This window comes from Erpetoichthys calabaricus, chromosome 3 (genome assembly GCF_900747795.2).
Source record: "Erpetoichthys calabaricus chromosome 3, fErpCal1.3, whole genome shotgun sequence".
NCBI lineage: Eukaryota > Metazoa > Chordata > Cladistia > Polypteriformes > Polypteridae > Erpetoichthys > Erpetoichthys calabaricus.
This window is the reverse complement of record NC_041396.2, coordinates 221,482,090-221,495,551: the sequence shown is the minus strand read 5'-3', so window position 1 is coordinate 221,495,551 and position 13,462 is coordinate 221,482,090. Positions and strand designations below refer to the sequence as shown.

The window sequence follows — 13,462 nt, the reverse complement described above, 5'->3', positions numbered from 1 at the left end:
CATATATCCTAAATAAACACAAAATAAATGTGCGTAAAACGAATCTTGTCAAAAATGTAAAATGCTCACGTTTTATCTTAAATTCCCCGGAACAATAATACAACGACACATCAGACGTAAAAGCTTGCGCATTCACTTCGCCAAGACCTGCGTCATGTGACCATTCAGCGGAGCTTCAGAAACTCTTTTTCATCCTGGGAGTGTGCTCATTCAATGTAGCCCTAACTTATCAATTAACGAGCAGTCGATATTGGTGCTCGCCGGAATGTTTAGAGGAAATAGCTAACAGCCCTAATAGCGTGGGCTAATGATACACGGAGGTATTCTTTCACCTCAATAGTTGAAGAATTACCATTGTAAAGAGTGAAGATAAAACGAGTGCCGGCAGTGCCACATTTGTAGTCGCGAAAACCCGTAGTCCAGAAGGCCTGTTTCGTGATTATCGATAAGTCGAACCCACAGAGGCCCCCTCGTTTTTTCCTTTCTGTGGCGTGACTGTTGCTTCAGTGGTCGCGTTTCAATACAGGGATCAATGGAACATCGTGACAGAAAATGACAGATTACGGAGAGGAGCAGAAGAACGAGTTAGAGGCACTGGAGGCCATTTATCCAGATTCATTTACAGGTAAGAGCCTAGGCTAATTTGTACTCAACAGCGAAGTGACTCAACGTGCCACATCTCCGGCGACTGTCCGAACGGCTTTCACTCCACCCTGCACTTATATCTACTTATTTTGGCGTAAAAATATAGCAAATTGAAGTTTATGATACATGCGACAGCATCGTCCACTTTCCTATGAGTAATGCCAAGCTTATGAACTCTGAGAGAAGTTTTACTGTTACAAATGGTGATGGGTTGCAGGGTATCCCGTTCATTAGTGGCTTAACTAAACTGCAAAGCTGCATTCTTTACGATAAACTGTTATCGGTGCATATGGTATGTCTTAAATATGCTTGTTACCATAACTTTATTACTGTTCTGCGGTAATGCTAATAAAATTTGAAAGATATAATCTGCAGCTGGAGCACAGACAGGTACCGTAAAGTGTCTTGCTCATGGTCACACGGTGTCGGTAGTTGGATTTGAACTCGCCACTGTGCCTGTGCAGTCAGCCTGCCTAGTATTAATAATACTTTTCTTTAATAGAGAACAAGAAGTGGTTGTCATTGTTGATATTTGTAAATACAAAACCTTGCTTATTTGTTTTTCTGATTGTGGTAAATTTAGGCTTATTGGGTGCAAGAAAGAAACATGCCTTCATTAGGGGTACGCTGACATTCATTTATTTCTGATCAATTTGTAATTGCCAGAAAACATTCATTTTGGGGGTTGAGGTTAATAATAAGAAAACTGTATCAAGAGTGCAGCTAGTAACCAGGCCTGGATTTTATACTCAAGTCTTCTGTACCTGTATGTCCTGTTTCCTGTAATACATTTAGCATATCTGTATGATTTGATTTAAGGAGCAGCTAGTAATTCATTTTACCAAGCTCTGATAATTTAACAACAGCTTCCTCTGCATATGGCCCAGATGCAATTGCTTTCCTTTAAGGATCCTTTGTAGTATATTTCTACTCCTAAATATTTGATATCAAAATGATTAAATATACTGTACATGATCACATTGAACAGGCAGGTAAAGAGCTGGTCTGTAAACTATAGGTTTGACATTTCTGTTACATCTCTGGAATATGTAACCCTGAGCAAGTCACTTAACCTGCCTTTAATCCAGTAAAATAAAAAAAAGCAAAACTTGAAATCAATTGTATTCTTTGCTTCTCCCTGGGGTGGTATTTACTGTACGGTGCCTCGCAGTTAGGAGACCTGGGTTCGCTTCCCGGGTCCTCCCTGCATGGAGTTTGCATGCTCTCACTGTGTCTGCGTGGGTTTCCTCCCACAGTCCAAAGACATGCCGGTTAGGTGCCTTGGCATTCCTAAATTGTCCCTAGTGTGTGTGCTTGAATGACTGACTGACTGATGTGAAAACGTAAGTAACAAACAGTTCTTCCAATTGTGTGTCAGTCGTCTCCATTCAACTGTGTCATGTTTTGACAGCTTTCTTGCATATACTGCCCATTTCAAGTCCCCCCACGGCATTTATGTGGAGGTAAGAACTCCACTCTAACTTTTCTATAACCCTCAATTTAATATTTTTGAAATATTATTTTGTGGATTTGTTTGAGTGTTATGGGTTATTGATTGTGGCAAGGTTCACTTATGGTTACAGTCTATGGCACAGTGTTGAATTGAGTCTGGCAAGCTGGCCAGGTCCTGTAGCAGGAAAGTAGCCACAACCAATAATGCATCCACCACACTTTACAGCTTGTATGAGGGTGTTTTAGTCAGACAAGACATTTGGTATTGTGGCCAAACAGCTGTAACTTTATCTTATCCATCCAGAGCACATTGTTCTACTAGTCCTTTTCTTCCCTTAGGTGCTGTCTACCATACTTCAGGTGTACACATGTATTATAGGTTGTTTTGGTTATTTTTTGGTTTCCTTACCTTGCTAGTAGCGAAATATTCTGCGATCTTTTTCAGATGGTTGACTCCTACAGTTTGACGTTATCAGAGGCAAGACTTGCTTCTAAATATCTTTAAATTATCCTGGGTCTCTTGGAGACTTCTCCGATCTTCCTTTGGCCACCTCTTCTGCTGAATTTGATGGGATGGTGGTTTGAAAACCCTCGCCAGACTTTACTAAAGAGATGTGGCTTTTTAACTTTTTTAACCTGGCCAGCATCAAGCTGAAAGAATGTTCTTTTCTTTATTCTCTTAAGTCTTTTTATATAGTGGCCAATTTGGGATGCCATTAAACCAACCCCAAACCCAGAATAAAGCTAGTTTTATGTGCTCAGGGATTTTTAAAGTTTGAATTTGTTTTATTTTGCATACCACTTTGTCAGTTTTGATTTGTTATCAGTCTGCACTAAAAAGACTGACAGAAAAAAAGTTATTTTTACCCCTGAACTTCAGAATCTAGGTAATGTGATTTGATCACAAAAATGCAATTTCTAGGTGTTCGTTTTTCTTATTCTTATTAATTTAAATTATTGAATGAGTTGAAAGATCAGTGTAACAGCACAACTCTGCAAATTTAGGTAGTATTGATTTCTAACAGTTTGGCCCATTTTGGTGCGTGTGCTCATGTTAAATTTCCCAACAGGAAACTTAGATTTTATGTCTCCCGAGAAGCATGTTGTGAATGTACCATAAAGACATATTTTGCTAAAAAAAAAGAAAAATCTGTTTCCTATCTTTCCACTATAAATAAACTCATTGTGAAGCTCTTTCCAGTTTTCTACCTCTTATTCCCCAGTTCCATTCTCTTCTCCATATTTTTCTTTCCCACATAAAACTTTGCCATCACTTCCATTCCCAACTCCAGACACCCCTAATTTGGGATTATGAGTCTGTTTTTAAAAAACGACCCGAGAGTACTTCCAGTACTCATAACCATTAAGCTCTTTCCTGGTCCATTTGAAGGCCATAAAAGAAAATAGAAAGCTGGATTTATTAAGTCACAGTATCAGCGTTGGCCTAAGGAGGACAGTTTTGCCCTTTGTAACATCTTCAAAAAATGGTAGTGAAAATGATGACATATCACATCATAGTGTTTAAAAATGCAGACCAAACTGTCACCACTGTCTCAACCTTCAGAATACATTAAATCACTTAAAACTCAAAGAGTGATGTCAAAACAGAAAGATAATTGCTCTCACTTCAAGAATATATATTTCATTTTATCTGGTGTACACAAAGATAAAGGTTAAATACTAGTATTTCTGTTGGTTGATAGTACCACGTCAATGGGTACCTTGTACCTTGCATGTAGCCACTGAAAAATCCAAACTAAATACTAATTGAGAGCGCTTATTTCTGTATTGTACACTTATACACAGAAGGATGACATGTTTCAGTGTGACGTAGCAAAATGATGATGGAATACAGGTGCTTCCTTTAATAATTATAGAGAGTAAAATGAGCACTGAAAGAAATAAAGCCTCCATCCAACAATTTCCCGGCCTGCTTACAAAGTTCACAGATGCAGAAAGCAATAGAGTGGCAACACCATCACAGAACAAACTTGCATTTGCCGTTAATTTTATCTTTCAAAAACACTGAATACTCCACAGACTGCAGACTTTTCATATAGTTGTGAGGCAGTAGCATTAATCAGTGCACTACTCTGTCTCCATACTACTTTTTTAATACCTTAAGGATTTTTATTGTTATCTACCCCCCTGCCCCCCTCCCAGGTCAGATATGTTTATAGGCCTCTACCTTTATTCATTTTTTGTATTAACCTTTGAATGATTGTTGTGCTGAGTTGAAAAATTACAGTGTGTAGTTGAAAGTACTTTTAACGTCCAGAAAATTGCTAGTACTAATATTACTATAATGTAATTTACTAATATAAATTTACATGGTACAATTATTTTTCAAAAAGTAATGTGTAATTGTTTTGGTGATTTGTAAGATAAACAGATTTAATGTGAATAAGTGATTATTGTTAAATACATTTAATGTAAAATGTTAAGTTGGTTATCCATTTGGGAAATACACTCTGTAAACTACTAAATATAGAAAACTGAAGGTTTAACTCCTTTATTTTATGCCATAGCATGCTTCATAGATTTGTTCTAATTTTGATATTTTTGACTGTGGTACAGTGATTTCTGCAGGAAAGGATTATACATCATGTACATTTTCTAGAATACATGTACCTTACTTACACTATTAAACATATACCTGTATGCTTCGTGCTGTGGATGAGAGGGGGTTGAGGGACCACCTCCAGTCTTAATACTTTCGGAGGTTGTATTGCTGTAAAATTATCTAGCTTCACTCTAATATTCTGAACTTGTAAACTACTTATTTCAGATATGATGTTTCAAAATCACTGTACTGTGCATTGCCATGTAAGAGAAAATTATGATCAAGATAACTTTGGAGGTCATTATATAAAGTCAACATTCATTGTTGTTTTTTGAATAAATTCCCAGTTTAAAAAACATTAGACATAAAATTCTTTTTTTTTTTTTTCCTCAAGTGTTGTCAGAAAGTCCAGCTAGCTTCACAATTACTGTAACTTCTGAAGCAGGGGAAAATGATGAAAGTAAGTAAAAACTACCTTCTGTTGGCTCTGCATTACTATTTTTTCATTCACCTCTTCTTTCCTTTTTTTTTTCTGAGTCTGCTTTAAATGGTTACTGAGTGATGTGTTATTTTTGACACAATTCACTATAATACAATATACTGTAAAATGTAACTGTTCATTTGTTTTTTACTTGAGAAGTTATCTGTTTATGAATGATTTAATTATTTAATCACTACCTGTGCCTCTGGTGTTGGGAAAACACTGTGGTTGATAGTTGTATTATTCTCATTGATACTAGCTTTAAGTTCAATTTTTAATAGCGTTTTGCCTATTCTTATTTTGTGAAGTTATTACAATTCGGGATTCACATGTCTGTTTTTAAGCAAATACAAAAGTGTTAATGACAGTTACTGAAACTGAATTCACAAAAATATGCAAGCATTGTTGATCATTGAGTCCTTTGGTTCATTCATTCAAATTTTTTATTGATTGCAAATATCAATGTTACCATACTTCAGTTGAGAGAAAAGACAATGCACTATCCTAATATTTACCGGGATACAAATACCTTTATTTCTTTTGCTTTTATAAAATGATGCAATTCTGTTATTAATTACAGTTGTACAATTCCTTTCAGCTGTTCAAGCAACTCTCAAGTTTACATATGTACAGAAATATCCAGATGAACCTCCACTTTATGAAATTTTCAGTCAAGAAAATTTAGAAGACAGTGACATAGCAGAAATTTTAACGTTAATACAGCAACAGGTAATAAGACAGTTATGACATTCTTCTGGTTAGAAATGTTGTGGTAATAGATAAAGAATAAAATGTTCCTGTCATGTTGGTTGTAACTCTTTTATTTAATGTTAGTTACAATTATATTGAAATAATTATTTGAACTTAGTCTCTTGAAAATAAGTAAGTAGAACAAAAGACTTCAACTAATTAAAAGGTAAGTACAGCTACCATAAATAATGCATACGGTACCTTGCAGTATCAAAGATACAACAGTAGATAACAGTGTATAGCATGCTGTGCAAAAATGCAACATTCGTCACTCATGGTGAAGGTAGATAAAAGACATATCACTTTAGTTTCAGCTATTCATGATACATGTAGCCTAGAGGAAAACAATATTTCCTAATAACAGTATTTCGAAACCTGGCGGTATGATGCTATGGTATGACCAGCCTTAAGAACAGTTCATTTCTAAGGTAGTTGGGATCCTTTATTATGGCTTAGAATTTATTACACAAGAATTGTGTTATGGCGTCTTTCCTTGTGAGATCCTTATACAGATGACATAATCCCCTAGATCAGGTGTGGGCAGATTCAGTCCTGGAGGGCCGCAGTGGCTGCAGGTTTTTGCTCCAACCCAATTGCTTAATAAGGAGCACTTATTGCTCAAGTAACACTTCTGCTTCAATGTAGTTGTCTCGCCCGCTAAGATTTTGAACCCTTATTGTTTATTTTAGTCATGAACAGCTGTAGTCTTGGTTTTTAATTGCTCCTATTTAGCAATAAGATGCAAATGACAAAAGAAACCGGCATTTCTCCATTTAGGTTGTTTCCATTTACACCTGTGTACTGTATGTGTTTATCGTGCACTATTGGGTTTAATTAAATACTTGTAAGGAAAGTGAAGAGAAAAAAAGTAAAGCACTGAGAATAACTCATCTGTTTTAGACTTCAAATCATTTGGATGATATCCTTAGAAAGGAAAAAAAATCTAGGATATGAGAATGATTTGACATGGCAGAGTTAAAGCACTAGCAAGCCATGAAATTAAATAATTGACAAGGATTGGTTTTTAATTAAGCAGCTGGGTTGGATCAAAAACCTGCAACCACTGCAGCCTTCCAGGACTGACTTTGCCCACCCATGCCCTAGATCAGCGGTTCTCAAACTGTGGTCCGCGGACCCCGAGACGACCGTAGGGGGTCCGCAGAAAGGGTGAAAATTGCTTACAATTAATAACTTCTTCGCTAAACGCCATTTTATCCAATCGGATAATGCGAATAATAATCAACTCGCCCCTCACTACTGTTTATCTATAATAATAAAAGGCAAAGTCCTCACGGACTGACTGACTCACTCACTCACTCACTGACTGACTCATCACTAATTCTCCAACTTCCCGTGTAGGTGGAAGGCTGAAATTTGGCAGGCTCATTCCTTACAGCTTACTTACAAAAGTTAGGCAGGTTTCATTTCGAAATTCAAAGCGTAATGGTCATAACTGGAACATATTTTTTGTCCATACACTGTAATGGAGGAGGCGGAGTCACGTATCGCGTCATCACGCCTCCTACGTAATCACGTGAACTAAAAACAAGGAAGAGATTTACAGCACGAGTCACACGCGGGAACGAAGGTAAATGACGTTAATTTTTGACTGTCTTTTAATACTGTGTAAGCATACATATTAACACATGTGCAATTAAACGTGTGCATTTACGGGGTGATTTCTCAGGCTTAAAAGCTCACCTTTTATCAAACGCGGGAACAAAGGTAACTGACGTTGTTCACTGTCTTTTAATACTGTGTAACCATACATATTAACACATGTCCAATTAAACGTGTGCATTTACGCGGTGATTTCTCAGGCTTAAAAGCTCGCCTTTTACTAAAAAGGTAAATGCAAAACTATTTTCAATCAGTTTATTGAAACGCTCCCGTTAAGGATTGCAATAACATATTCGCGAGATAAAACAACGAAGTAGGGGGAAATGGAGGAACAGCCGCAAACAGCGAAGAGCAAAAAATTTATTAAACAATTGAGAACGGAGCGAGTTAAGCATACAAGCATGTTCATAAGGGAAACAAAGCACGGTGTAAAACGTAAGTTTAAATTAACTTTATAGAAACGCTCCCGCTGCGGATTGCAATAACATATTCGCGAGATAAAAATGTAATGAGAAGACACGAGGTATAAACGAACCACACGCCGTGGCGCAACGTTAGGGGCAACAGTTTCAAACATTCTATGATCTGCTTCTCACAACTGAAAGACGGCACATGGCGGATGTTAGCCGACTTGCTGACCGCAACGTTAGGGGCTTCAACTATGGCGCTGACGCCACATCTCAGTGCCAACACTTTGCAGACTGTACTTAAAAGACACGCCCTCCTCACTGGACAGTTAAAAACACCAGTCAAACTAACGATGACATCAAGTATTACCCAATCAAAACTAGGAAAGGAGGCATCTTCATAAAATGCGTGTGGGATGATTTGCATGAGACGCTGCTTTAAAAAAAAAAATGATACAAAAAATACGGGATAAATCACGTCCAGTATTGATTCAAAACGGGACGCGCAATTTCATTCTCAAACGCGGCACGATTCCGTATTTTAAAGGACGGGTGGCAACCCTACAGTGCCAGGTAACCACCCATACAATCAGATTGTGATTCAGACTAGGAATGCAATGAATGTAATTACCCCGATCTACATACAAGGCGAAAGTCTTGCAACATTCAAAGATGATGGTTTGGGATAAGTACACCATACAACATAAAAGAGCTTATGAAGCCTTGAACCAAAAAAAGCAAGATCTCAGAGATCGTAAAAAAAAAAAAGGAGGTAATGTCGTTTTACTCGCTGTAGATTTTAGTCAAACATTACCAGTTATTCCACGAGGGAGACCAGCAGATGAACTCAACGCGTGTTTAAAATCCATGCTTCTCCCACGCTCGGTTATATGTCGCGTGTTCTCGGGTAGGTACACCAAAAAATGTATACATTTAAGCATGTAATGGGCAAACAAAAAATGAGGTATACCCGAAAGCACTGCAGTAGTACTTAATGTAACTTTATTTCTTAAATGTTAATGTTTTACTGTTTAATAATTTATACGCTTCTTATATGTTGTTCAAATTCTTTTATCAAAATACCAGTGACAGCGCAATGCACGATAACATGGAGTGAATACACCATACGCATCCGCCCACGGCTGCCCTGCTGTGCGCAGATAGGAGTTGATTCTACAATAAAATAAAATACACATAAAAAGAGTAAAACAATCATCACCCATAAACCGTGTGTGTGTGTATATATGTGTATATATATATGTTGATATGTGGATGTGTATATGTGTATATATATATATATATGTAGATATGTATATATATGTGTATATGTATATGTATATATATGTTTATATGTGTGTGTGTCTATTTTATATATATAAAACACAGCAACACTCAACAATGACAACACAATTACATTGACAATCATGTTACTTTATTTTTAAAATGTTTCCTTTTTTTTTCATAACCTCTTTAACACACTACTTCTCCGCTGCGAAGCGCGGGTATTTTGCTAGTTATATATATATAATATATATGTATATGTATGTATATATATAATATATGTGTATATATATTTATATATATATATATATGACAGCAACACTCATAACAATGACAACACAATTACATTGACAATCATGTTACGTTATTTTTAAAATGTTTCCTTTACTTTTTCATAACCTCTTTAACACACTACTTCTCCGCTGCGAAGCGCGGGTATTTTGCTAGTATTCTATATATAGTATACATATGTCTATTACGAACTATTCTGTGATGATGTCATTATAGCCGCAGCCTGTAATCGTGCACAGTTTATGATTAATTATTAAGTTATACAGTGGTAATTCTTGCTTGTTAAATTGTTTTTCGTACGCCCAACTAACGTATGGATAAATATTTGAAGCGTAAGCGGATATCTGAAGAAGAGCACGGGGGTAATGGAAATAGTGGCGATGAACTGAGACATGATGCCGAAAGAGAGTCCGCACCGCGTAAGGCAAAATTACGTAAATATGATCCTGAATATTTACAATTCGGATTTATACCATACAAAGACAACAGTGATCAGCCACAATGTGTCATTTGTTTAAACGTGTTATCGAACGAAAGTTTGAAACCTGCTAAACTGAAGCGCCATCTTGTAACAAAGCATAATGAACTAAAAGACAAACCCGTTGATTTCTTCAAACGTCGAGCAGAAGTGTATGCAAATCAGCAGAAAATTATTAGCACTGCGACAACAGTGAATGAAAAAGCTCTTAAGGCTTCGTATATTATGGCAATGCGAATAGCTAAGAGCAAAAAAGCACACACGGTTGCGGAGAGTTTGATTATGCCAGCGGCTTTAGAAATATGCGAGATAATGTTAGGAACAGAAAGCAGCCGAAAATTACTGTCTATACCAGTATCAAACGATACCATCAGAAGGCGAATTTGCGACATGTCCAATGACATCCAATTACAATTGGTTGAGCGCCTACAAAGCAGTACATTTGCCATACAGTTGGACGAAAGTACCGATATTGCAGGCCAAGCGCAGTTACTGGTCTACGTTAGATATTGCTTTGACAATGATGTGGTCGAGGACTTTCTGTTCTGCAAACCTGTGCCACTTAGAACGACAGGTGAAGATATATTTGCAATGCTAAATGATTTCTTCATTGCTAACAAGCTTGAGTGGTCCAGCTGTATTGGAATTTGTACGGACGGAGCTGCAGCAATGACAGGTCATAAAAGTGGGGTTGTTGCACGCGTATGAACTGTTTCTCCGAATATTATTTCCACACATTGCATGATTCATCGCGAAGCTCTTGCTAGTAAGAATTTAAACGAATCCTTCGGTGAAGTGCTAAATACATGCATTAAACTAGTTAATTGGATAAAGTGCAGACCGTTGAATGGACGACTGTTTGCTGCACTGTGCGAAGAAAGCGGCTCAGATCATCGACATCTGCTGCTACACACAGAGGTTCGCTGGTTGTCACGCGGAAAGGTACTTCAACGTGTCTTCGAGCTTCGCAGTGAACTGGCATCATTTTTGATGGACAAAAACTCAGAGCTGGTGAAGTTTGTTTCAGATAATGTATGGCTTGCAAAATTGACTTACCTGGCTGATATCTTTTGTCAACTTAATGCACTTAACACATCACTGCAAGGCAGAGATTCAAGCGTGTTGAAAACAACAGACAAGATAACTGCCTTCAAGAAAAAGTTGAGAATATGGAAGACACGAGTACAAAATAAAAGCTGTGATATGTTTGAACTGTTAACTGAATTTCTGAATGAAAACAATATGGCCATTGATAACTTGGCAACAGATATCTTTGACCATTTGTCGGCGATGGAAGAATACTTTGACAGGTACTTTCCAACAGATAACATTGCAGATTATGACTGGATCAGAAATCCATTCAGTTGTTAGCTTACCAACTTGACCGGGAAGGAAGAAGAACAGTTGGCTGAATTGTCTAGTGACAGAAGTCTCAAACTTAAATTTCAAGAACAAACATTGACCGCGTTTTAGGGCAACGTTAGGAACGAATATACGCTTTTAGCTGAGAGAGCATTGACTGTGCTGGTCCCGTTTGCAACTACCTACCAGTGCGAAGCATCATTCTCAGCATTAGCTGTGATAAAATCTAAGTTTAGATCACGTCTCCAGGTGGAAGATGACATTCGAGTGTGTCTATCAAAAATCTCACCAAGGATAGACCTTCTCTGCCGACAAAAGCAAGCCCACACATCTCATTAGTTTCTAGGAGTATTAGAGTCTAATGTAATTGTATTTGTAATACATTTGAACGTATTAAATAATTAAAACGTTTACCACTGGTAGGTAGCCGTAAAATTAATAGTCTTACTCTTTATTATTAAATGAACAATGTTGTATTGTAGTTATGCAGTATGAGTATTAAGCATTAAATATTGTAGTTGTAGTTGTTTTGCATTTTCTGTTTTTGCTAAGCAGGCTTTAGTCCTGTGACTGTTGTATGACACTGTATTATTTACTGTCAATAGTTATTGTTGTTATGATATGACTACAAAGAATGATTTATTTTATAAAGTCGACTTCAGATAAAAGAAGTTTACACTTTATGCCTGTGGCTATGCTATTATAATTTGGGTTGACAAATCAGGCCGCATCAGGGGTCCGTGAATATCGTATGGCTTGTAAAGGGGTCCCAGGACTGAAAAAGTTTGAGAACCCCTGCCCTAGATGATCATTTTGTCCCTGCTGATTGTGGTGTTGTCTCAAAGTAATACTAGTAGACAGAACACACATTTTTCTATTATTGGACCTGTTCTCTATGGTGTGGTTCCAGGCCAAGTCATCTTCAGTTCTTTAACTCCAAGACATCTACGATCAGTAATGTAGGTTTCTCATTGATTAAGACATAAACTGAAAGTTTAGAGCCAAATATGTGACATTAGTCACTAGTCTGTTCATTTGATGTGCGAGTTGCAGTGGGTTCAAAGTGTTTCAAGTATTGCATATAGTATAGTGAGCGTGTTCTAGCATTTCAGATGCGCAGAAGTGACTTCCTTTGTCATTTGTGTATACTAATTTATGTTGTGGACTTTGACACATTAATACTATCTTTTAATAACATGAAACAATGAAACAGTGAGATGTCTGGTTTGCAGCATTAAAGGAGGCTATGAAAGTACATTCTTTAAATTGTATGTCCTGTGATTTAGCTGAGTTCACAAAAGGCTATTCTATTTCTTGAAACATACTGTAAGTTATTAAAGATCTTACAATGTTTATCTCAAACAATTAATATTCATCTGCTGTTGTGAAGCATTTTCTAAGTCTCTTTCCTGTAAACACTGAGACAACACTGGTTTTCCGTAAATTGTCATGAGTTTTTCTGTATATGACAGTGGAGACATTTTATTGTCTTGAAATGTTTTATGAAAAAACAATTGGCATTTGTATTTTTTGTGTTTCTGTATTTGCAGCTTTAATCGTTTAAACAAATAGAAACTTCAGTTTGAAGTGGTAACTATTTTAATCATGCTTGATAAATAGTATGTTACACAGAGCCTTGGAAAAAGCATTCAGATTAATCTTCCCAATTTTACCGCATTATAAAAGTGAAATTTTGTTTTCTGTATTCATTTTATTTTAAAGCTCTTAAAATGTATTTTTTAATGTGACATTGTTTTATGTTATAAAATTCATAAGACAAAAAAGAAAGGAAATATGCTGTTACTATAAATATTCCATTATTGTGTTGAGTAAGCTGTAAATTTACATAGGTGAAACACAATTGCTTATTGAGCATACAGTTGCCTTACAGTTGGCCTCCACCAGTGAGTCATTAAAATACCTGCCACATTTTTCTGAAATAAAACCCCCACAAGGGATCATTACTCAGGTTGTGAATCTGAAGGATAGTTATGAAAATAAAGGCTAAAGAGCATTGCAAAGAAAATAGAGATAAAATAATAAATGCATAAGTTATGCAAAGAGTACACAGTGATATCTAGGTGTTTGGTTGTCCCAGTTGACACTATTGATTCAATTATCAGGAAGTGGAA

The 13,462-nt window shown here is 36.7% G+C and overlaps 1 protein-coding gene across 2 annotated transcripts in view; it reads left to right on the top strand.

The window, feature by feature from the left end:
* Nucleotides 1–223: 223 nt before the first annotated feature.
* Nucleotides 224–13,462, top strand: part of rwdd1 (RWD domain containing 1) — a 506,701-nt gene continuing 493,462 nt past the window's right edge. Inside the window, exons 1-3 of one of the 2 annotated variants that reach the window (XM_051924679.1) lie at nucleotides 224–625; nucleotides 5,055–5,120; nucleotides 5,740–5,870. In XM_051924679.1, coding sequence (XP_051780639.1) covers nucleotides 553–625; nucleotides 5,055–5,120; nucleotides 5,740–5,870 — 270 coding nt within the window. In that variant the 5' untranslated portion in view covers nucleotides 224–552. The remainder of the gene's footprint in view (nucleotides 626–5,054; nucleotides 5,121–5,739; nucleotides 5,871–13,462) is intronic. The other variant, XM_028797830.2, reaches the window with a different exon arrangement.